At 38.6% G+C, this 26,901-nt stretch overlaps 1 protein-coding gene and 1 non-coding gene across 7 annotated transcripts in view, besides 1 other annotated feature; both read left to right on the top strand.

Moving 5' to 3' along the window:
* The first annotated feature begins 2,701 nt into the window (after window positions 1-2,701).
* for (foraging) overlaps window positions 2,702-26,901 on the top strand; it is a 34,880-nt gene continuing 10,680 nt past the window's right edge. Inside the window, exons 1-4 of one of the 6 annotated variants that reach the window (NM_205904.2) lie at window positions 2,702-2,933; window positions 4,070-4,385; window positions 19,138-20,716; window positions 25,250-25,416. In NM_205904.2, the coding sequence (NP_995626.1) occupies window positions 19,200-20,716; window positions 25,250-25,416 (1,684 nt within the window). In that variant the 5' untranslated portion in view covers window positions 2,702-2,933; window positions 4,070-4,385; window positions 19,138-19,199. Of the gene's footprint in view, window positions 2,948-4,069; window positions 4,386-13,516; window positions 13,800-19,137; window positions 20,717-25,249; window positions 25,417-26,901 lie in introns of those variants that run through there. The other 5 variants (NM_058139.4, NM_001369953.1, NM_205906.2 and 2 more) reach the window with 5 other exon arrangements.
* Window positions 4,668-9,812: a mobile genetic element.
* On the top strand, window positions 22,582-22,688 carry mir-4972 (mir-4972 stem loop). The gene has a single exon (NR_047881.1). It is a non-coding gene; the product is annotated as a mir-4972 precursor RNA (primary transcript).

The raw sequence follows: 26,901 nt of genomic DNA, 5'->3' as shown, positions 1-26,901 counted from the left end.
TTTGGACCAAATTGCATTGCGGTTTATTTGGAGGCCACTTCCCATTGGCAAAAACCAACCCTTACCACTTTTTTATCGGCATTCCGATGCCTTCATCACCTGACTCCTGAAAACGATGCCCGTTTATTTATGATGCGACATTTCAACTCGCATTCGTAGGCTTGAAAAGAGCCTCGAAAATTTATGGGCGCCATCAAAAATTGTTTCAGGCACAAAGGAAAATAGTGCACTTCAAGTTATATAATATTAAAAATATTTAAAACAACTCCAAAAATATTAAAATGTTTTCGAGCTTTAAAATAACTTGCATGTTAAGTTTAAAGGTAAATATTAAATTATAAATTCGCTTAAGTATTAAACACAAATCTGTCAGTGTATATTTATTATTGGGTGAGTATGGGGCTGGAGCCACGCCCAGCGCCTAAGCAAATGGCCAAGACTCCATCGTTGGCCTTTCGGTTTTATGGCCTACGCATCATTTGGCTAAAAGAGGCAAAACGGCTTCCACGGAATCCATTTGGAGGCATGTCTTCGACTACAATTTGGGAATACAACAATTTGGAAGAAAAGGCGGAGTGGCATGGTAATCGTTCTATGAAATGCCTAAATAAAATAAATGGCTAAACAGAATTAGAGTGAAAGGAGCTGCGGCCCAAAAGTATGCGGAATGGCGTTTATTCAATGTTATTTATTGGGAAATGCGGTATCGCATTTAGGATATTTTATTTATCATACGGCTGTACATAAGTGGTGAATTTCTTATTTACGACGAACATTATTTGGCTCTTTTTTTATTGCAAGAAATAAGTGTTTTTTCGAAGAAAGGGTAACAATTTTGTTAAACAATTTAGCTTTTAGTATATTATATATTATAAGATCACATCTTTCCACTCTAAAAGCCAACGAAATTAATTAAAAGCGCAATTAATTTGTTTGACAGCTGAAGAAAACAGACGCCAAGCTTTTGGCTTATTTACAATAAGGGGGTAGAATGGGGGGCCAAAATGGCTGAAAGGGGTGAGGGGGCGGCAGGGGAGGCTGGCTTTTTTCTCCTTTCGTTTGTCTGATTCTGTCGGAATAATAAAAGTAATTTAATTTTAATGAAATTGTTAATACGAAAACAATTTCATTTTGCAAAAAGTTTTGCCTGGGCCAAAAGATGGGCAGAGACGGGGGTGGTGGGGTGTGGAGAGAGAGTGAAATTGCTCGTGACAATGAGTGAACGGGAAAACAACAAACAAACAAACAGGAGTGCGAGAGAAAAGAGAAGGCCAAACGAGCAAACACTACGGTACAGAAAATACAAAAATGCCGTCGCAAAGCCAAACAAAAAAGGCACTGCACAAGCGAAAGAGACAGAAGGAGGGAAAGAGAAAGATAGGGAATGCGAGAAATGAAATGCTGATGCGAAGATTTAATAAATGAAATTGGTGTGTGATTAAAAACACAAAAACCAAACGAAATCCATCTAATCAACTTTTGCTGCCGCCTCACTTTTCCTCTACTTTCTCCTCCTCCTTTTCCACCGACCCGTTTCTCCTTTTGTCCTTTCTCCCAGCTGCTATCTCTTTCCTTCCTTCCCGGCGACGTCGACTGCGAGAGCGGCAGAGGGGTGAAAAGAGGGTTGCGAAGTTGGGGAGGGGTGGCACAATACTGGGGGTGGGTGGTCTTAAGTTTGCAACGCCTTCTTGAGGGAAATTCCCGACCAAAGATCCTTGGATTTTTCTAACCTTACGAAATTGTACATAAATAACGGTTAAAATTAATAAATAATTTTTACAATATGTTACTTATTCCACTTAAACATTTATGTTTAATTAAAAAATTTTGAATTTTCAACATGTTTCAAAAAATGTCTTTTTATGTACCATAAAAGATCGGAAAATTCATTCTACCTGTTATATACTTCTTAACAAATCTAGTATACCCTCTTACGAAACGAGTTAAATAGTAAAATTTCCCAGTTTCTTATTCCCCTTTTGGGATTTTCTCTCTTCTCAGGCTCCACCCCTACATATGAGCAGAAAATGGCTCTGAAATGCCTATACATACACATATTTACATACATGACGGCCAGTTGCTATGACATTCTACATCTTACATGCATAATAAATCTGAAATGTAACGTACAACGTAAGTTAGAAATCACTAAAATGAAAAATGGCGCTGTATTAGTTCCAAAAACAAACACCATTTGTCGTAAACGGATAGGCGTTGTGTGCTGTTAGTTCCAAAAGTATACGAGAAAAGTTGAATAAATCATGGCGCAGAGTTAATCCTGCATTGGCAATTTATAATACTAGATTAATTTAAGACCGATCTTGACCAACTTCAATGATGATTTCATTCGGAATGATTATTAAAATCAAACTGATACATCATCTCTGAGAGAACTAGCAGGGAAAATATTATAAATTCTACTACTCTACTAAATCTACTCCTTTCACATAGTATATTTACGTTAACAAACAAAGTACACTTTTATTAATATGAATATTTTGTTATTTGATTAAAGTAATTAATTTGTAGAAAGGATTGAGCATAATATTGTTTTAAATTTTTTTTTTCTATCTCAACGCTAATTCATAACATTGCATCAGAAGAGAAAATAATTTTTTAAAAATTAAGAGAAAAAATGCTAATGTGCTCTTTATTTCATAATATTCGAGTAGTGGTAGCGAGTAAGTTGTTTGTTTCATTTTCAGTCTGTTGGAATTTCTCGTGCTGTGCGGTTGTCATTTGTCGCGATCGTGCTTGGAATTGACTTTAGCGGCATTTTTATAAGAATCAATGCAACGCGTGGTTTTCCTGCAAATTTTGGCACAAGTTCTTAATAAAAGAAAAAAAATATATATATATATGGCATTGGCGTTTATCAGAATAATCCACATCGCCATTTAGTTCGGTGGTTTTTCATCGACTTGTGCTTGTGTGTGCGTGCCACTTGGTTAGTTGTTGCTGCTTTCGCTAGTCGTACGATCTAGCATTTGTGCTCAATTCTGAATTCTAAAATAAAACAACAACTAGCGTTTTCCATATGTGCAACTATTTGCCTTAAAAAGCAATTAAAGCAAAGGCAGTGGTTAAAGTTGACTAAATATTAGTAAAACGTGAATTGTGAATGCAGTTTTGGTGCATTAAGCGAAGAGAGTGGAAGAGAGAGCGGCTCTCTTTTAGTTTGTGATTTCAAAGTGGAAAATTATTAATTCAAATGCAGTCTGCAATTAATTTCATGGAAAATCACTTGTTAGCTGCTCGTTCGCTCTGTCTCTTTCGCACTTCAGCTGACGAATTTTCCGTGCTAAACTTGACACTTTTCAGTCCATCATTCCAACTAATTCTTTGACTGCAGTTTTGCGTCGCATTTCCTTTCTACGCCGATCTGCCTCTTTGCCTTTCTTTTCTCTGATATATTTCAACAGAAGCTCAGTTGTTGTTGTAACTACTCCTCCTCCTTTTTGTTACTTGCTGCTTGTTTTTGTTGCTCGTCATGTACAATTTTTTCCAATTTGTGCGCCTTTTCATATTTTATTCTGCCGCGCTGTTTTTCTGTTTTCTGTTTCTGTCTCGCCGCCGCTACTATTTTTAGCAACAAGTATGGCTGATGTTGTTGTTGCTGCCGCTCAAGTTAACTACGCTACGCTGGCAGAAACAACAACAAGTCAAACTATGCGGAGCGAGAGAGAGTGAACTGAAAACAAAAAGAGTGAGCGATAAAATCCGCGAGAAAGAGTACAGTGGGGCTCGACTTAAATTATCATATTAAGCCAGATCACAAGTATTAACAAATCGAATGTTCTTAAATCCAATAAGCGTTAATCAGCAATGTTGATCAAAAGTTTTAAAATTATTTAATCGATATCAGTGAACTATTGAATACTATTGGTAAAAGCTCAGTCTTGTTTGCATCTTCAAGTGGGGGTCCCACTGTATTCGACTCAGGTGATAACAATAACAGCGACGAGTGAGAGAACTCTCTCTCACTCTCTCTCCTTCATTTCATTTCCCAATCTTTCGTGTTCGTGTTCTGTGGCTAATAGCATTTAAATTTTAATGCCCAATTTCATAGAAACGCAACGCAAGTGGAAAGACTCGAGAAAACAAAAGTGCAGGCCGTCTAAATTGATGGCGAAGTTTCGTGTGCCGCCTGCATTTCATTTATAAATATATTTTCGGCCTTAATTCTGTGCTTCCTGTGAATTAACGAGGAAACTGAAGAGTGCGCGAGCGAGACAGCCGATCACAAATCAACAAGTGGAAACGAAGAAACTTTCTTCGCAAAAGCCGGCTGATCGCAACAACAAGAAGAAAAGAGAGCGATTCTCTGCGACTGGAACCATAACATTTACATCGACCCTGGAATTTCTTCACTTTTCGTCCAACATGTAAGCTCCATTTTAATATGCAATTACTGTTCGCTGTTGTCGAACAGCAACTTATTTATTCATACTTATTGTTTATTTATGGATTTATGCCGCCTACGAACTTTGTGATTGCACAATCGTTCGGCCTTTGAATAATTTTTTTTTTCGCCAAGGCGCCCTTTTGTCTATATACCCATCTCTTTCGACTGCTCCAGTGCTGTCTTTTTCTGGTCCGTGCTTTGAATAAACAATTAAGGCTCAGGGTCTTTAAGCCCTTTTCTCCGCCTTAGAGCCGAAAGTGATTGTTGTAATTTATAATTTATATTTCCTTTCTTAATAAATAAATAAATAGTCAAGTTTATGTTTGAGTTTTATGATTTATATTTTAAGTTATTTCAACTGCAACACCAGCACCACGACCTACTCACAGCAAAAAACGTACAAGAAGGAAAGAAGGAATAAAAAGAGTGGTATTCTCTTACAATATGTTTTATGGCATAAAAGGTGTGGCCATTCATATCAAATATAAAGTAGTGTTGTTTAACGTTATTTTTGTAGGTTGAATAGTATATTCCAACACGCCCCCTCAAAAATAACGTCTATAATTAAAAACATAACAATAATATTCATTAGTAACTATCAAATGTGGGTGGTGTGCATTCTGGGAAGTGTTAACTGATCCAGCATTTGCTGCGAGGATACGGGGAAAACCCAGAAAAACCCGATCAGATCATTGTAACAAAATATGTTTACAGGAATTTAAATTTGAAAAATATATATAAAAATTTCATTCAGCATTCGATTGGTCGTCTTGCAGCAAACCCAATTTGTCTCGTAACTCCACAAATCTCGCAGCAGGCAACGGTTTTGTAAATATGTCAGCCAGTTGATTCTCTGTAGGAATATACTCAAGACAAATCACATTATTCTGAACTTGCTCTCTGGCAAAATGATATTTAATATCAATATGTTTAGCTCGTTTATGACATGAGGGATTGTTTGCTATGCTAATACAGCCTTGATTGTCTTCGTAAATTTTAATGGGGTTTTCTAGTTTAATGTTAATACTAGTTAATAAAAATTTAAGCCATAGAGCTTCTCTCACGGCTTCAAATAGGGCCATATACTCAGCTTCAGTTGATGAGGCTGCTACTGAGTTCTGTCTCTTTGTATTCCAACAAATGAGATTAAAATCAAACATTTTGAATAAATACCCTGTTGTACTTTTTCTATCAATTTCACTACCAGCCCAATCAGAATCCACATAACCAATAATTTTATTTTCAAATGCCAAGTTCTTTTTAAAAATCAATTTCATATCGATAGTGCCCTTCAAATATCTAAGAACTCTTTTTAAGTTCTGCCATAATTCGGAGTTATTTTTGCTACTATATCTGCTCAAGATATTTACTGCAGTAGTTAAATCTGGGCGTGTACAAAGCATTATGTACATTAAACATCCTATGAGGCTACGGCATGGGGTATTGCAGTCTTCATCTGAATTAAGTAATTCATAATTTATTTTACTAGGTAAAGGAGTACTAACTGCATTACAATTTTCCATGTTAAATTTACTTAAAATTTTTTTAACATATGCAGATTGGCTTAAATAGATTTTATCTTCCTGCATCTCTATCCTAATTCCAATAAAATGTTTTATTTCATTTAGGTCAGTCATCCTAAACTTTTCCATTAAATACCTTTTGAAGTTATTCATTCTTGTCATATCTCCTGTAGCTATAACCACATCATCTACATATAATAATACATATATGTTTTCATTGATGTTACCTTTGTCTAAAATATATATACAGCGATCAACTGAAGAGTTTACAAACTCACACTCTTTCAATGCTTGCTCAAATACTTCAAACCAGCATCTAGCCGCTTGCTTGAGTCCGTAAATTGCCTTATTCAATTTACACACATTGTCACTATTACACGATATACCTTGAGGAAGTCTCATATAAATTTCCTCTTTTAACGTGCCATTTAAGAAAGCTGTTTTTACATCCATTTGATGGACTTTCAAGTTATACTGTATTACTAATGACAATATAAATCGGAAACTTGAAATTCTAGCTACAGGAGCAAATGTCTCTTCATAGTCTATTTGGTATTTTTGAGTGAATCCTCGTGCAACCAATCTAGCTTTGTATCTAATTGGATTTCCAAGTTCATTATATTTAACAGAAAATACCCATCTGCTATCTACAATATTTTTGTTTTCAGGCCTTTTTGTAATTGTCCAAGTATTATTAATTTTATGAGCATTTAACTCTGTATTGATGGCTTCTTCCCAAGAAGATTTATCATCCCTATATTGAATTTCATCAAATGAATTTGGGACATCGTTAAATATAGTGTGAGCATTTAGAACAACTTTATTTAGACTATTATCCTCTTCATTATAGGATATCTGAGGCTTAGTCTTTAATCTCTCACTTCTTCTATTAATAATTTCTATGCCATCATTTTTAGTTGGATTATCAATTCCAATTTCTTTTAAGTGCTCTGCTGTTTCACTTTCCCTACTCTCATTCGGGTTGCCTGATCCCTTACTTTCATTCAGGTGATCATCTCGCTTTCTTTTCTTACTCTCATTCAGAAAATATTTATTACTTTCCTTACTATCTTTCAGGAATTGTATGTTGTCGCATTCCTTACTCTCATTCGGGAATTCTGTTTGTATTATTTTCCTACTGTCATTCGGAAAATTTTTATTTTCACTTTCCTTACTATCTTTCAGGAATTGTATGTTGTCGCATTCCTTACTCTCATTCGGGAACTCTGTTTGTATTATTTTCCTACTGTCATTCGGAAAATTTTTATTTTCACTTTCCTTACTATCTTTCAGGAACACTGTTTCAAATTTAACAGCTCTAGAATTAACCATATTGGTTTCATCGACAACAACATCTCTTGCGACAATAAATTTTTCATTTACAGCATCCCACAACTTAAAACCATTGGGTTCATAGCCCACAAAAATACTTTTAAATGATTTATCATCAAACTTTCCTTGTTTGTTTTTAATATGCACATAAACAGTTGCACCAAACACTCTCAAATGTTTTAAGTATGGCTTCTTATTGTGCCACATCTCATATGGGGTCTTTGAACTATCAACAAGTGCTCTACTAGGAATTCTGTTGATTAAATAAGTAGCAGTTAATACTGCTTCGCCCCAAAAGCTTTTATCTAGCTTTGCACCACTAACCATGGTTCGAGCTTTTTCCGTAATGGTTCTTATCATTCTCTCAGAAACACCATTTAACTGAGGTGTATGTGGCACTGTTAAGTGATAAGAAATTCCTTTCTTAACACAAAATTGTCTCATCTCATTTGACAAGTATTCTCTACCATTGTCAATGTATAAGTACACAACCTTTAAATTAAAATGAGCTTCACTCTTGGCTACAAAATCTTGAAACATGCTAAACACATCAGATTTATATTTAATTAAATAAGTTACACAATAATGTGTAAACTGATCAACAAAGATCACAAAATAATTTTTATCATCTAAAGTAACTGGAGTAATAGGCCCACAGACATCTGAGTGTACTACAAAAAGTGGTCTTTTAATATGGGTCTTATCTTTCAATTGTTTAAAAGGAAGTCTTGCCTGTTTACCATTTAAACAGGGTTCACAAATTTCACATGATAACTCTAAGTTGTTTAGAAGACTTTGATCACTAAACATATTCTTTCGTTTTATTTCTAATAATTTGCCATCGCTTATATGGCCAAACCTCTCATGCCATAAACGAAAATTATTTTTATGCTTAGCATTTATAGAATATGCTTGAAAATTGATCACAGGTACATTGTTTAACATACCTGAATTTTTGACAACCATTAACCCATTTTTCGAAATGGTTACACCGCTTTTGTCAAATTCGATCGACATTCCTGCCTCTTGGAGACGCTTTACGGACATCAAATTACCAGCAGCTTCCTTACAAAAGAGTACATCCTCCAGTGTAATCTCATGGTCATTCCGTAGTCGGACAATACCACGCTTAGTGGCATAAATAAATTCGCCTTGCTTGGCCACTGCAATCTTAAGTGGAGGCACAACCTCCACACTGTCGGTATACAGCGACTCATCATTTATAAGATGGTCACTAGCACCAGAATCAAGGACAAACCCGCAGTTGTCCATCACTGAAGTATTATTCACTTCTTTTACCATAAACGCAATGCCGTGTGTTGTTGCAGTTTGAACTTGTTTTTCATTTTCTTTATTTTTATTATTTAATATTCTTTTATAATGGAAACAATCTTTTTTAATGTGGCCTTCTCTGCCACAGTGGTGACACTTGACTTTATACTTTGAATTTCCCTTGAATATTTTCTTTGGTTTAGTTACCCGATTTTTAAACAAATTATTTTTATAAGTGTTATTATTGTTGTGCACGATCGCGTTCATAACTTTCTTGCTTGTATCGTTGTGGTCATTTTTAATTTTAATTTCTTGATCCAGCAATCTATTTTTCACAAACGCCAATGTCAAATTTTCTTCAGATAATGTCTCTATCGCTGTAATAATTCCATCGTAACACGAAGGCAATGTGATCAGTAGATGAGAAATTTTATCCATCTCTTCTATTTTTGCACCAGCTGCCAACAATTCACTTATAAGTTCGTCAAAAATATGAAAATGGCTTAATAGTGACATCTCACTCGATAGCTTCAGAGAAAGCAAACGTTTTCGCAGCGCCAGTTGCGACGCCAAACTTTTTCGTTCATAAACGGCGTCCAAATTCTCAAGAATCTGACGCGCCGTAATGTCGCTTGTTGCGAAATTTAAAAACGAGTCGCTTAGGTACTCTATTATTGTACTTTTTGCACAACGCTCTGCCTTTTTCCAGGAGTCATCTACCTCGTTAGGCATTAAACCATCAACTACTTTAAGCACATCTTGCTCGGCTAAAAGAGCCCTAATTCTAAATTTCCAAATCGCGTACTTCTCGCCATCAAACGGCTTAATATTACGTTTAGCCTTGTCCATTTTTCACTCAAATTCTGAGAAGGAAATAATTTCACAAGAATGTGAAAAAAAAAGCTATTTCACAAGAATGTGAAAAAATGCTATTTCACAATTTATTTTCACAATCTTTAATTCACAATTTAATTGTTTATTAGGCATGGACTGGGCCCATAACCTGTTGTAATTTATAATTTATATTTCCTTTCTTAATAAATAAATAAATAGTCAAGTTTATGTTTGAGTTTTATGATTTATATTTTAAGTTATTTCAACTGCAACACCAGCACCACGACCTACTCACAGCAAAAAACGTACAAGAAGGAAAGAAGGAATAAAAAGAGTGGTATTCTCTTACAATATGTTTTATGGCATAAAAGGTGTGGCCATTCATATCAAATATAAAGTAGTGTTGTTTAACGTTATTTTTGTAGGTTGAATAGTATATTCCAACAGTGATCGTGCCAAAAATGATAAGATAAATCACTAAAAGCTAGTAAAACAATAAATACACTACACTTCCTTAATGATAAACGATCTGTATGAAGGTTATATCGTTTTCGAATTTTATCAAAAACTTTCATTAGTATGAGTGTATATTATATATATTATCTGAAGTAAAAACCCCCCGCTTATCGAACAACTTCTCAAGGACACTCCAAGGATAAGTCGGGAATATCTCTATCGACAGTTTCTTGAAAACTCATTCTTTGTCCGCATTTATTGCACATTCACATTCTTAGCGAATCACAGGAAACAAAGCTCAGTTGTTGTTTCAGTTACTGCTGCTCACTTTTCGCTTTGTTTGCTAGTTTATTTTTAGCATTTTGTCATAAAGTTTAACAAACAAACCAACCAGGCAACAGTGAAAAATTGCTGACACTGTGCCATTAAATTTGTATTCGATCGATTTTAGGTGTGAGGGGGTGTATAGACTCTGTTTTACAACTGCGCAGATTTCGAACGTAGAAATATATACACATATTGGGTAATTATAAGGAAAGGGTTTCCTTATCGGCGGTAATTCTAGAAGTTGCACAACAACTCGTTCGAAGCGGAGTAATAAATTTGCAAAGCCATTTGCCTGGTCTTAGAATGATTTTCTTTCAGAAACTAAGTCGCAGTTCGAAATTGGACTCTTGAAAGGTAATTCCTTCTTATCTAAGCTTCAAACGATATGTCGTGAATGGGGGTTATTTGGATATGGGGAATACGGAATATGCGCTTCTGCATTTTATTTTATGATCATTAGATCTGAAATTCCATAAATCAAAAATTTGTGTAGATAGTAGTGGCAAAGCGAATCGTTTATGTGTTTGTTTATCCGAGAAATCATTTGGCAAAGCATTAATGGCACGAAAAATAAACAATTTGTACAAATTTCAATTTTTGGTATCCATTACACCCGAATTTTCGCATTCTTTATCCCCCCGCCATAGCAAATTGCAATTTTACCCGCTAAACGATTTTTTTTAGCCCACGTTAAGGTAGAATTTCAAGAAGCAAAATCTTGTGTAAGCTGCATATCAAATTTATGTCAAGTTGGCCAATTTTCAACAGTAAAAACGACAAAGAAAAACTCTACGCCAATCAGTTAGCAAAAAAAATTAGCACCAATTTAATTTTTCATCAATGAAACTTGTTTATTTGAAAAGTGGTTTCGGCGCACAGCTGTTTTGAAGGAACGAAATGGAAGTAGAACGTTCAAAACGGAGACCTTAAGAGAAAAATGCTCTTAAGATCGACAAAAGTCTCTTAGCTTGGTGTAACATTTGACATTTTATCTATTTAAAGACTTTATTGCACTTTTTGAAATTGAAATTGGATATTTGCTTCGACAAATAACAAAGATACTAATAACAGACTAATAGTAATTTATTATTAAAGTTATTTTTCGGTTTGTAAAATATTTAACCCGCTTTCCGTTATCGATATATTTTATTTCGCTGTCATCACTAACTGAAAAAGCTCTTGAGTTTTGAGCTTGCAAGTCTGTAAGCTTTTTATCGCTGCTTACAAGTGAAAGCTTCCCTTTCAGAAATGTAACGGATTAACCGAATTTGAATTTAAGAAAATAAGATTTTTTTAAAGCTGGAAAATTTTAAAAATGTTTTTAACGTTTTTGTACCACGATACGAAATAATATTTTCATTTTATTAAAGTTGCTATGCATTCTTTTAATTTTTAATACCAAGTCAATATTTTGTTTTTAATACTGCCCAACCCAAAGTTGCATATAGAATTGACATAAAGCAAAACTGGGCGGGTGTTGTCACTACTCAATTGTTGCTGCTCTGTTGCCGCCCAAATAACCTTTCCCATTCGATTGCACCAATTATATAAAATATATATAATTATTACCTACGCTCACTGGCGACTCTCATGACGCCTTATCAATAGCGTCAATGTCGCCAAATACAAACAAAATGCAGTGACAACAACAGCTTGTATCGGAACAATCTAATAAAAGTAAATGCAGGCCACTGAATGTTTTCCGAGGGGTGGAGAAACTAAACAAAGGGGTTAAAAGTATATAAGCTAAATAAACAATATGACTCATTTTGTTTTCTTTATATGCAAGGTAAACAAAATAATGGTTAAGTAATCAATGCATGCCATTTATATTAATTTATATGTTAAAATCCTCTTTCGGTGAGCCACTGTGTGCCAATCAGCTCAATTAACCAGGCATGACAATAAATGATACTTCCTTTCTTTCTGCACATACAAAAATTATATTGATTTCATTATAGATAACTGAAAACATTTTGTACATAAATAGGAATTTACCGTGCTATGTGCATTATAAAAATTCAATAATATTTAAATGGAATATTATTTTTAATCACAAGAACTTCGTCAATTTTTTGTTCAGTGTTTGAAAATCTTCCACTTTTGCCACGATTTCCAATTGGATTTGCATGTAAACAATTTAATAATGTTTTGATTTTTGCTTAAATCACGTCCCACGTGAAATGATTGTTGCATGCTCGACTCAATTTCCTTCTCTACATTTTCCCGCTTCTATTCCGCCTGCGTTGATAATAATTCCAGTTCGGTTTTGTTTACATGCCCCCGTAATGCTGTTCGTAATAAATAAATCAGTTCCCCTAAACGTTTTCCGCAGCAATTTCGCCCAAGTAGCGACCAACAGGCTTTTGTAATTATGACATAAAAAGAGAATAAGCGGCTAACAATTTGGCCATGTCGAAATTTCGCATGAGCTACAGGATATGATTTATGAAGTGATCCGCACTAAATCATCCATTGAGTGCAGTCTCGTGAATTGGAGCATAGTTTACGATATATTGCCTGGGGCTGTCAACACGGCGTATGCGTAATATTTTCTAGGTGCATGCAAATTAAGAATGACTTAGGATATTCAAATTGTGTGCTAAGGCGAGAGCTAAGAGACACAAATATTTAGCGTAAGTGACTCTCAGCTCCTGTTTTATAGCACACTTTTACCAGCGGGCACCTGGCGTATACGTGATTTTTACCAAAATTGCTGTTTTCTGTTGAGAAAAAAAGCTGTTTTTTTATGTTATTTATATCAACCTGCAAGTGCTGCCCCCAATTAAGATGTCAACCGCATATCCTTTAAATTACCCACGAAGCTAAGCTATCCCAACAGCCCAGAGCGGTTCATGAATATGCAAGTAGGGGATCTATAGTGACAGCAGTGCCGGTCCGTGGTGCGTGCGCCTGGAAGTACATACTTTCGATACTAGATGGTGTTATTTGCTACTTTTTGCAACCGCAATGCTTTTCATTCTAGCATGCCAGCCAGCAATTAGATAACTGCCAATGCAATTTTTCCAACTCCGCGTTTGTGTGAGTGGTGCGCTACTATTATTTTATTTGAACGATCGGCTGGCCAACGCACGAATCACAGGCGAGGCGTGGACATATTGATATAAATTTTTATATATGCTGGCACATAGTGTGCGTGCACCCAACTGGTTTAAGCCAAATTCCGAGTTTTAATTTAAGCGACAACCACAAACGAATGGAACGGAACGACAAGCAAACGCTTCTGGGGTTCGGCTGGCTTTGCATTGGGTTCACTTCGATAACCGACGACAGTCAGTCAACTTTGCTATCGATAGGCTTACGATCTTACGATCGTATGTGCTACCCAACACTCGCGGCGAAAAAACAGTTCTCGAGCGTCGCTCAATCGGTCAACAACGGATGTCGCTAGCACGCAAACGTACATTTCGGTGATTGACAAAGTACAAAATAAGAAATGGAATGAACAAAAAAAAAAAAAATAAATAAATAAAAAACGTAACAAAGCGCTTGAGAAGCAACGGCTCCAACTAATTAAACAGCGGATCGGAATCTTAACGGCTAACGGGTGTGCTTGTGCGTGTGTTACACTTGGTTTTGGCTCATTAAAAGTGCAAATTGTTTACGAGAATTTTGCCAGCCTCTCAAAGGTAAAACAGCCAATTTCCTTTTACGATTCTTTTTTTTTTTTGCCTCTCGTACATCGCATCGCTCCCAGGCGGGCAATTTTCCTTACCAAGACTGTGTGGTGCGTGTGTGTGTGTGGATCGATGTATTAATTAATGCCAGAGCAAAAAGGAAAAAGAAGTTCTTGGTGAAGAGTTGCTCCTGAAGACAGTCATGTGACAGGCACAACGCTCTTCAAGTCTTCAAGTGACCACCAGGCACTAAATTCATATAAAAACACGCAAAGAAATTAGTTAGTGTCGCTTTATGATCAATTACTATGTTTTTAATAAGGAACGTCGCTGCTTCAGTCGCGAAAAATGTTAAACTTGGAAAGGAAATGGAAATACTTTGCTTTTTTCTCGCTGTGTATTCAGTAGCTAACAACTGGCACTTTGAATGGTAGAGGAGATCTGAAAAGGGGACGGGAAAATGATAGATGCACTTGTTGTGCGGTCCAGAATCCAGAGTTGTATCCATTGGTCGTCAAGTGAGTTTCCTCCGAGGAAACTAGGAGCAATGTACAAAAAAGTGTGACGGTTGATTAGCTGGTTTGATCATCGTTAGGATCATTAGGAATGCCTTAACAACTCTATATTAACGAACCGACTGCGGAGTCTAAATAAAGATGTTCGATCCATGGAAATAGCCAAACGGTATCATTCCAACGAGTTTAGCATGATTGCAAGTTGGTTTTAACTTGGCTAGAAAGGCAAAAGTGGCTTATTATTGGTTTTAATTTATAAACAGAGCCATTGAGATTTATTAACTTTGGTTTCTTCACACATCCACACATCTCGCATCATTATTTATCCATTTTTCATTGGATTACCACATGACTGGCAAAAGTCTCGAGTAATTTGAGTGGCTCATAAGCAAAAACGGTTTGATTAGAACTTGTTTGATCACAGACCGCCGGTCTTTTGAGTTGGCGTTTTTTGTTAAGAACTTTTATGGTCTTATAATTGTCTTATGCTTGAAAAAGACTGGAATTATCAGTACCATATGTAAACAAACTATTTACGAGGGTTCGAAACATGACAGAATGCCTTCTGGACTGAGAAAATTAAATTTTTGGTTTTTATTGCTATTTGACTCTTTGACTTTGACCCAATTAATTATTTGAAAGGCAGCAACGAACATATTATTGCTATTTATATTATTGTAAGTGCCCATCTGGGCTTTATTTCTGACAACTGGGGGCCTAATAGTACTTAAAATACCTTCACCGAACTTTTTTCGCCACTCAAATCAAATGCCAAATAATCCCTTCCTCAACCTTCGGTGACTCACCTCGAAATGGGACCGATTCCGAATTTTGTCAACCAGCCGGAGTTTGCAATCCAGCTGTGCGAAGGCTTAATTGATTGAACGTGCGTTTCATACCAATTTTCGCCATACGAAATGTGGTATCCGTATCCGTAGTTAGAGCTCGCTTAATGCCCACTAGCCGCCTAAATCAAGTCACTAGTCTGGCCGTATCTGAATGTCTTTCGAGTGTTATCAGGCGATCAATTGCCTTCGGCATGGCGATCGATCAACCGACGTGTCGCCGGGACTAATGAACATTTGTAAGCCGAAAATAGACGATAAACAAATCGACATAACTGAAAACTAGCCGCAAATTACACTGAATAAAAACTTATATATACGATCCTCGACATTGGCTCGATTTTGAGGGGACTTAAATCATTTGCTTTGATTATATTTCTTTGCAGGGGGGTCAGGTCAGTCTAAAAACAGACTTCTTGCGAAATTTACGACTTAGACTCGCGTTTCAAGTTGAATTTTTATTGCCTTTTTTTTTATTGATTTTTTGTGTTGCACAAACGAAGCAACGAAATTCGAAAATTGAAATTGAAAATAAGTTGAATAATTGCACGCTAACGGCGTAAATGGAATTGAATGGAGTGAAATGGATTGGAATGAATTCCGGCCGAGATCTAGTAGAAATCCGGAGAATTCTTGTTTCAATTTGGAGCGGCTTCTTGTGAGTTTGTTTGTTCGCTTTTTGAGGAAGCGCCGGGCACTCACCAGTAATTGAAACCTATAATTAAAGCAGTCTAGAAGCAAACATACATATATGTATGTATTCAGAAGATGGCATTTCCAAATATGGCTGACATAACTCTCGATTGATGTCTCAATTCGAGGGAAAGATCGTCATTGGCTGACTAACCGCTTAATTATGTTTAAATGTTTAAACGATTCGAATGTGGCGCATTTTTGGCATGCCCATTAAGTTGATGTTGCTATTTGTTGCTACCGGTGTTTAACATGCTGTCTCCGCCTGTCACTCATGTCCACTTCTATGCCCGTCTCTTTCGCCCCGCCCTGTTGCCATATTTCTCTCTCTCTCTCTCTCTGATTGACAGCCGGGACATTCGGAATATTTGTTTGGGATCTCCTGATGATCGCAAATGTCACTTTTGATTAGCAACGACGACAATGATCACAATTTGCCATGGGGCCAAGCTGAATGGACGGGAAAAGCGATTTAAATGCTGATCACTGCGATTGACTTTGATGGATCGCAAAGCTCAAGGATGCAAGATGTCTGATTTAATTTGGTCTCAATTAAGAATTGTATTTCTACCTTCCAAGGATTCAAATCAAAGCATCCACCATTCCATTGCAATCTTTATTTATAAGGGACTAGTGAGTTAATGATAGTTTATATGTTTTGGGAATCGGTTGATATCTCAACAGGATAAATCGAGTTCACTTAACTCAACACCTTACCAGCAGCTAAGTATCTCACAGATATCAATCTCTTCTGCTGCTCAAAATATTCGTAGATACCGATCTATGTAAATTTGGTGGCCAACAGCTTTAATTGTAGACTGCTAACAACCTGTATCCTTATCTGCGATCATAATGACACACTAATTGCGCTATCTGCCATCGTGAGTTGTTGCAAACTCACAATTTGCATGGCCAGTCACGCCGAAGCGCAGAACTTCCCTAAATGGCCAGCGATACGTTGCTATATATAATATGCAAAGACCTCCCTACAATTACTCATTATTTACAAGCAATATATTTATATTCTCTGTTGACTCGACTTTGGCCTGTTATCAGAGGCATGAATGAACTCGCGATCGATCGATGTTAATACCCTCCATCCAAAGCGAGTTGACATTTGGAAGATTTCGAGTTTCGTGCTGCCGTTTTAATAAATGTTTTCATAATACTAATTAAAATTAAATAAGAACCTGTTCGCCAGTGTTGCCACCGAAGCGGGAATCATTTAAATGACAATAAAAGCATAAAATCGTTTAAAATATTACGTATACGCCTCGTCTGTCTCCTGCTGTCTTTTTGCTTATTTATGCGCCCGAGATGGAAACAAATTGCACTCGTAATTGCGCTTAAGTGGCCCAAAAGCTGCCTTCGATCACGAGCAGCGATATTCATTGAAAACCCATGGAGCAGACTCACAAATATGCGGGGAACTACGATGATGATGATGATGATTTTGAGTGGCCCATCAATTGTGTTCTATAAATAAAAAAATACCCACAGACAGCACCATTCCATCCTCAATTGTCTCAATTCGTTGTGTCAGTGTTTCAATATTTCGCTTTTTTGCTATTTCGGTGTGGTGTAGATCTACAATTGCATTTAGCAAATTTGCGGGTAATTACAGATCGATAATTGCCCGCACTTTGAGGGCGTCCGCCTGGAGTACCGACCCATCCACCCAACCACCCACCCACCCCCACCTGAATGTCGTTTGGCATTGTTTATGGAGTGTCGGTGTATAAATAGCACGGCATACGAATCGCACATTAATCGGCAGTGCGATCATTAACATGCTAATGGCCGTCTAAAGCGATCGTTTTCGCTGTAATCGAAGTCAAGAGTCTGGCGAATTCTCAGATCCACTTGGATGAGTCCAGAATCGAGGTGAATCGAGCTACTTGAACAAATGATCGCCGAACTATGTGGACTTGAACGGGTTTCCAAACGGATCTTTGTCTTTTTTTTTTTTGCGAAGGCTTTTTTGGCATGCTGCTTAAACGATCATCGTTTTTATGGCCATAAAACTTGTTCATATCTTAAAAAAATAACTTCATTTCATTTATGTGTCCAATTTGTCTTCCCATTCTTAAGCCAAGGAAATATATGTTTATATTGTATTAGATTTAATTTATATATATTTGTTCTCACTTCTGGCAGATGCTAGTTTTTGGGGATATCATAATTAAGTGCGGCATTTATATTAATCTTTATGGTATTATACGCATTTTAGCTTTTCTTGATTAACTTTGCAATAACAATAAAAAGTCAAGCTTACATCTGTACTGTTCAATATTAAAGCGTTCTCTTAACCAGTCAGGTTGATCTTGTTCGGCAGCTTTTCGTTTACTTTCGGCCATGCTCAACCGCAAAATAATTTTGGTAGCTGATCTTCAGTTAACCCACTCGGTGTACCCAAGTGATCGTCCCACTTGCGAATTTCGACTGCTTTTTCTATGTTCCGCATTAGATTCGCACATGAAGTGGAAAGCGAAACCAGCCACACTTGTTTATAGGGTTTCAGCGTGCTTTGTTTATAAGTTGGCTAGGCCATGTTTAACTTTAGGTGGATTTATTTTTAGCCCGCTCATTCCACTTGAATTATTGTCTAAACGTGTCCGAAAACAATGGCAAAAGGCAACGCGAATATGTAAATAATAAAAAATGTGCTAGCTTCGCTTTTGGTATTTGGAATTCTTTCACAAAGCGTCGACAAATTGTCGGCTGTCTTATCTTGAAGGGCTTAAGGCGTGTCGTTGCCCAAAAAAAAAAAAAAAAAACACAAAACGGCGAAGACATTGTCAAGTTGTCCAACAAGTTGTGTATCCAGGGGAAATGATAACCGAATTTTGTTGAATATTGTGATAATTGTTGCCAGCCATGGGAATTTGGGCAAGCATGTGTACACTGGGGAAAAACACTAATATATATGATTTATTTGATTTAAACTTTGCTCTTTTAGTGTAAAAGCTTTGTTTTGTTGCAAAGAATTGCCCTGCATAAATTGTTAATTTAACAATCGTGTTAAACCAACGATCGTAAATCAGTTCAATTCGACTGATTAGCCAGCGATTAGATTTCATAATAGCCTGATTGGCACTCTGTCTGAAAGTGATTCATGTTTACAATATTATTATAATATTATAAAAGTCGCACGCAGAAAACTTTCAATGGAAAATAGATAATATTTCTGTTTTGTTTATTACGGGCTATATTTTATTATCTGCCTAGAAAGTTTTGCTGTATTTATTATTCGTTTTATTTATGCACTATTTTTGTTGTATTATTTTTTTTTTGTAGGGCTCCCAACGCCTGGCTGATTGAGTTTTCCGTGGCGGCTGTTGATCAGGAAAGCCGCCTGGATGCGTTTCTGCTTTGATCGGCTGTGCTTCGCAACCAAGCGGCCAGCCCAAAACTCCAACAGCAATGCACCACACAGCAGCACCACAGTAGATGCACCACCACGTCCAGCGGATGTAGATGTAGCCACTGTACCAGTAGCAACACCAGCACCACCACCACAACAGCCAGTTAGTAATCTGTTCTATGCCGACTACCAGAAGCTGCAGCCGGCGATAATCGATCGGGACTGGGAGCGGGACAGAGATACAGATACAGATACCAGGAGCGAGGCCAAGCCACCGGACATTGTGGAGCACATAGAACCCGTAGAGGAGCAGAGACAGATACACACACAGATACAGTCGCCGGCAGAGATACAGATACAGATACCCCCGACGCCCCCTGCCCCATCGATACAGATACAGATACAGCAGCGCTATCGCCGGCACAGCAGTGCCGAAGATCGCAATCTGAACACGAGGCGAAACGATTCGAATATTACGGAGGCGTTACGAAAAGCAGCCAGTATGCAGCAGGAGCCGAACGCCAACTATCAGTTCCCAACCGACTTGGGTCTGGTGAGCATCGTCAACAATAATAATAACACAAACACCCATCCGAGTGGATCCAATAGCGGCAGCAACAACAACAGCAATATCAACAATAATCTGGTGGGTGGCATTGTGACCTTGCCGGCGGCTGGTGGTCTCATAGGTCTGGAGCATACGGCGTCGGGTCTGCGACTGATACCAGCACCGCCTACCCACTCGGATGTGCTGACCCACACGCTGATCTATGGCACACCGCCCTCGGGCGCCCAGCAATTGAACCAGGATCCCCGAAGCCTTCTGCACCAACAGGAGCTGCAGCTACAGCAGCGCTATCAGCAATTGCAGCAGCTTCAGGCGCAGACGCAGGGCCTGTACACCAGCCAAGGAAGTCCGGTGCTGTATCACCAACCCAGTCCGGGATCGAGTCAACCGGTGGCCATACCCGGAGCCACTTGCCATTCGCCCACGCAACTGCAGCCGCCCAACACGCTGAACCTGCAGCAGCAGATGCAGAGTCTGCGGATCTCGGGATGCACGCCCAGCGGTACGGGTGGCTCGGCCACGCCCTCGCCGGTGGGCCTGGTGGATCCGAATTTCATAGTCAGCAACTATGTGGCCGCCTCGCCGCAGGAGGAGCGCTTCATTCAGATCATTCAGGCCAAGGAGCTCAAGATACAGGAAATGCAAAGGGCCCTCCAGTTCAAGGACAACGAAATAGCCGAGCTAAAGTCGCACTTGGACAAATTCCAGAGTGTCTTTCCCTTCAGCCGTGGCAGTGCGGCCGGTTGTGCGGGCACGGGCGGAGCGTCGGGATCTGGAGCTGGCGGAAGTGGTGGCAGTGGTCCCGGCACCGCCACAGGTGCCACACGCAAGTCGGGTCAGAATTTCCAGAGGCAGAGGGCATTGGGTATCTCCGCCGAGCCACAGAGCGAGTCCTCGCTGCTCCTCGAGCACGTCAGCTTTCCCAAATACGACAAGGATGAGCGGTGAGTGCTTTGACTCATTTATCCATTTATGTTTTTATTTTATGTAGCTCATCATATTATTCAAGCTCACATTGTACATATTGATATTTGTTTACATTATGATGCTCAACATGGCGCGTGATCAGTGATACTATAAATGTAATCATTACTTTCACTTTGTGTGCTTAGTAATTCTCCGGCTTTTATCGTACATTATTATAAAGGCTAAAGTAAATAAGTTTGCTTTACTCTAAGAGAGATTTTTGAGTGTTTGGCTTGAGGAAATCGTTGGCTTGCCTTGCACAGTAGCATCAGGTTAAACCTAATCGCGCCGCCCAGATGAGCCCATCATTATAGCGATCCCAATACGGATGTACAAAGTTTAGACTAGATGCTATATAGCCGAAACGATAACGATCGGAATCGGCGTCATTGCGCCGATCTTAATCATATATTGGGAACAGCGCCCTGTCGCCTGTCGTCGGTTGCTTGTGTCGCCTGCCACAAAATGCGTTTATTTAAAATTGAGTTGGGGTGACAGGCGCGGTTGCACCAGCCACCCACCACCCCTTGCCAATCCGCCCAATGGCCTTGGGCAGTGTCAGTACTCGGATATAAAAGTCCGTATGAAAATATAAGCCACATATATGATTTGCAACCCACAAAGAGGCTGCCAATTGGCAGCCAACTCACGCTACGTTGCGTCACATTCGTTTCGTTCTATTGGGAATTTTTTAAGACACATTTTTTCGTGTGTTTTTTTTTCGATCATGCAAAATTCGTTGCAGTCACTCCGAAATACATACCTATATACATATATACCCATATAATTAACAGAGTATAAAATTAAATCTGCGAAAATGCGTGGGCGGATCTGTCGGCTCCGCGATTTTCACACTTTGGCTGGCCACTGGAAGTCGTTGCTCTTGGCCAGATTTCCCCACTTTGTCTGCTGCAAAACATAAGAAAACATAAATATTTATTCTTTGGCTATGTGGCGCTGTTTCCTGAATGCCTTTCAATAATACACGGGGGCATGTGTGATCACAGATCATTTAAATGGCGACACGCGTTGTCCAAAAACCGCTGATCCAAATTTCTGACTAATTTTTATGAGCTATAACTTAATTTTATAGTGTTTTGTGTGCTATCAGAGATATTTAATTTTTATACGCAAAAAATTCCATTTAAAATATTTTCCACGATTTTCCCATTGTTGCGGATAAGCAGAAATAAATATATTTGAATTTTCATTGCGTTTGGCATAAACAAACAAATGTATATTTCCTATTTTAAATGGGTTTTTTTTTTAAGAATGGAAATCTTTGTGTTAAGAATAGGCGAGCATTTGGAGGTTTTCTAAAAATAACCATGTCTTCTTTTGCGATTTTTTTTTAAACAAACAATTAATTACAGTTAGTTCAAGGCTATGCCATAAAATAGGAATATTAAAAAAATAAAATAATGTGAATAAGATACTTGCTATGATCATAGCGCTACTATTGCTGTAATCTCAAAGAACCTGAATGACAAAATGATATGCGATATACATTTATTTCTTATATTTATCTTCAATTTTAACATGGAGCTGGTTTAGATTAATCTGAATCGGACGCTAAGTAATGCGGCAAATTTGTTTAAATCGGCCATTTTTATGACCCCAAGCTGTTGACACAATCACAAAAAATCACCGGCAAATTCGCGAAATCCAATTGCATTCAAACATTTTACTGGCCAAAATGATTGCGAGGGGGGCGAGAAGGGGTCCCATAGACTTTGCATTTCGGAGCCGGCCAATTGAGGTCCATTTTATCTCTGGCCAAAATCTGTGCCGACGGCGACGCTTGTGTGTGCAACAGGACATTTTTTGACACTTGCATGGCATAAATCAAAAGCGCCGTAGGCCTCCACCTCGGCTTTACAGATATATATATATATATCGTGTATATATCTGTGCGATCGGGATTGAGACTGAGGTTGGTCCGAGTACTTTTGTGGCCATTTACACCACGCAACTGTCGCTTGTTGGCTTTCAACGGGGCCATCTAATAAATAATGCCAGAAAATTGTGCGAAATCGCCTTCACGATGGAGTTTCCAGGAGGGGTGGCGTCATGTGGGCAGTGGCGTTCCTGGCAGGGGGTATTTTGTCAGAACTTGCTACATGTTGCACATACATGTGTCCACGGTCAAGATGGCAAGCAAACAGTTTGTGGGTCATGCAATTATAATGCTAATTAGAGCAGTGCTAGATTGAGAGAATAATAAAGTGCTATTGAAGTATTCAGATGATCGTGTACATATGAAATGAGCTATTTTGACTATGCTTATTAATTAATATAGCTAATATAATATATAATTGCAGTTTTAGTAGCTGTTGGCAAGCAATAAATCAAAAGAAATTACGAAATTTGGACACTATATTTTTTAGATAAGGAAAACCCAAACTGAAGTCAGTCATTATGCACTTAGCAGTTAGCTACTAACTATTATTTAATTTGTATAACAACATAAAATTGGCGTGCAGAGATTTTCTTTTCGCAGCCGAATCCCGATAAGTCTCCACCCCCTTGACAAACATGCCTTGATTGCCATCTCACAGATAGTTAACCGTCTCACACATGGATATACACATGTGTACATAGATATAGATTGAGCCAAAAATCAAGCCCCACCCAAAATAGCTCACTTTGCAGTTGGTTTGTCGCTTCCATTGGCGCTGACTTCTATGCGCAATTTCCATTTTCAATTCCCCCGCCGAGACGCCAGTTGGCTTTTATTGTCAACTGCTCTTAGCCGCTAAGTATTTGCACTTTCAATTCGGGTTTGCCAGTCAGCCGCCAACTGAACGCACCCGCATCCGAAGGAGATCTCTCTGGGGACAGACTCCGTGTATTTCTGAGGTGCAGCCAATTTCATTCCATGCCTTGGCACACATTTCAAATTCAATTTACGCACGAATATAGCCATATGAATGGTTATAGCTTCCGACAACTGGAACGCTCGAGCGATCCGGCCCGTAGGTCTAATTGAAGCTATTAATTGTTTTGGCTCGTACACGCAGTGGCACCACTGGCACCACTTGCATCACCGCCATTGTGCCACGCATGTGCGTGGTGCTGCAGCCAAAGAAAATGTTAATTTAGGCATATAAAAAGTGCTCCGCTGGCAAAACCCCACGGGGCTGACACCATCGAGCGACCCACCGCCTCGGGCGACTCGTCTACACTCGAAAAATATATTATAAAAAAGAATTTAAAGCTAATCTTAAGTTACCAAATCAACAGTCATTATACGATTTTTGCCAAAGATATTTGCTCAAGATTGGGATTGTGTAACTATTGGTATTGTTTTATGAATGTCCTAAAACAAGGATATTCTTATACTGTGATATGTCTCAATTTCTCTGAGTGTATGCGCCTCCTTCTTCTTTGGTTTCAACTCCATTATTAAAACTAGTTTCGATTTGTGGGGCGCTGAAATCTAATACTTCACTATGCCAGAAAACTATCCATGTTAGATTGTCGCTTCCCAGACTCACTGGTCGTGACTAGGGTATCGATTAGACATGATTCGGTTTTTTTTCGCATTTTATTATTTTTCATTAAATTTTAATTGTGAGTGTTATGCGGCGTAGCCGAAAATACCACAAAGATACATGACTACCCGCCAAACGGGCGCCACAGGTGTTGGAGTCTGGGTGTAGCTGTCGGCTTTGGCCAAATGTCCCCACTCCATCGAACCGAACCAAGCCAACTCATCACCACATTTTGGGGCAATCAGGTAGCTGGTGGTTTCTCCCAACTCAGACTGCTGCCAAAAACGAGGCTTACAAATTGGCCCCCAACCCCATTGACGACAGCCTGGGCAACGCCCTCGTGATTAACTTGATCATTGATCAGAGATCGGTGGGACCAATTATGAAAAATGAATTTTAAACCATAAAACGTTTTTTAAGCCAGAAAACATAATTAACACATTTAACTAACATTAATCCCTTTCATCGTAGTTTCTCCCTAGTATTTTAAGTATTTTAAATCATACAAAATGTTGGCCACACTGGCTGGCAGTGCTCTGGTTGGCTTTAATTAATCACCCAGGTCAGGTATCAGCATTGGCTTCCAATTTTATCCGATCCACTGCTTCTATTCCCATTACTGTTTCTCTGGCCCGGGCGAGTTGTCAAGTTCGCTGACAGATAAAGTCATTTGACATTTACAGGCATTGCCGACATGGCATGGTACGGATCCCCACTCCCCAGCCGAAGCATACAATTTTCAAATTTGTATTAATTTCATATCGCTCGATTGCGCGCATGCCAACATCCATCGACATTGGGCTCCAAAAACAACCGAAAAAATTGAGTTAAAATGCCGCCAAATTTTTGGTGGCACAACTTGTTGTGCGGCTTGTAAGCCAAACTGGCCAACCAGATAAAACGATTTATATGTGTCAGTCGGAAAATTAATTGGACTCTTGCCTTTGCTCATTTCATTGGAAGTCTCTTGCCATTTTCAATATTCACATCTAATTGCATTTATCTATCGTTTTGCAGCTCCCGTGAACTTATCAAGGCTGCCATATTGGATAATGATTTCATGAAGAATCTGGATCTGACGCAGATCCGCGAGATCGTTGACTGCATGTATCCGGTTAAGTATCCAGCCAAGAATCTGATCATCAAGGAGGGAGATGTCGGAAGCATCGTTTATGTCATGGAAGGTGAGTTGAAGCTCCAAGCACTTGTGATATATCTTTCATTTGGTTAGCAATTTTAGTTCCTTAAAGATATCAAATCAATTTTTAGTACAAAGATATTTTCTGTGGGATTGTTAAGCAGTACCTTTCAGCTAATACCTTATATCGTACTTGCAGCCAAAAAGTATGCTAACATATTTGATTGGAAATGCAACCGAACAGGTGTAAAATGCATGTAGAATGTGTGTCGTCTATATGTGGAAATCTTTATAAGTCTCTTGGTTCTTTAATGACAAAGTGATATTTAATAAAGATATTTGTTTAGTTTATATTATAAACTATTTAATTAAGTTCAAGCAATTGAATAATATCAATGTTAAAATTCTGAAATATTATCTACTAATTCTGATATTTTTCAACAAATTGTTTATGTATCCTTGCAAATACCTTAACATATGCGTTCACCTTGCCCCGCCAAGATCGTGCAACTAGTTGGCGCAGATAAGCAGCTACTCCTTGGGTTTGGCTAGTTGCACGTGCGCCTTTTGGCCAGATGTGGAATGCCTCAGTTGTGGGCTGGGATTGGAACGTAGTTTTGCGTGATAAAAGGGGATTTCGGGGGGACTGTGTCACACCCACGCCCCCAGAAGAAGAGAAGTTCAGAGTCTCGCCTTGCAGCGAAATGTCAGCAACTGACTGTCGACTCGAGCGAACAATGGCCAAGAAGCGGGTTTTCCTTTCAGTTTTCGCTTAGCATTTTGTTTAATAGTTTTTTGCACGTTTTTCTGCGTTTTTCTTGGGCCCGTTTTTAATTTCAGGGTGCGCTACTACGGGCCTTTTGACTTCAGCCTCGTGGCTAATTGTTGCTTTAAATATTTGCGCGAGTTGGGTTCGGTTTGGCATCAGCTCTGTGTACCTTTCGTGTTAATTTGGTCGCCGACTTAATTTACGTACTAGCATTAGCATTTTAATTGCGCGCAGACGACTGGAGAAAAGTAACAACAATAATAATGATAATCAACAGTCGAATTATACATTCGCAAGTGGCAAGATGAATCGGAGAAGAGGATGCTTCCTCAATCTTGCAACATCATCGTCTGGGATTTTCGCTTCCTTAACCTGAAGCACCGATGTCCGCTACTCCAAACCGATGAGCAGATGTCACGGCATCTGTCTATATATCATATAGCCCCGCGCATATGATATTGCAACGAGAGAGAAAATCAGAGAGGATTCATATGATCGAAAAACCCCTTACAGCAGATGTTTACGAGATCTGCAAGGTTTCGGCCTTGCTCATTGTGCGAATGCCCTGTAAAACGCATTCGAGATAAGAAAAGAGGAAGTATTTACAATATAATACCCTACTCATAAAACTGCCCCATCTCGAGGGATGTCTGATTTGTTTTGAAACTCTGCTCTGATTACCAAATTGAAGAATATATTTTGTATAATGACAGACTTGATTAGGCAACAGTTTAAGGCGCGTTGGCTCTGAGGTCACTGGAC

This window comes from Drosophila melanogaster, chromosome 2L (assembly GCF_000001215.4).
Source record: "Drosophila melanogaster chromosome 2L".
NCBI classification, from domain to species: Eukaryota; Metazoa; Arthropoda; class Insecta; order Diptera; family Drosophilidae; genus Drosophila; species Drosophila melanogaster.
This window is presented reverse-complemented; position numbering and strand designations above follow the sequence as displayed.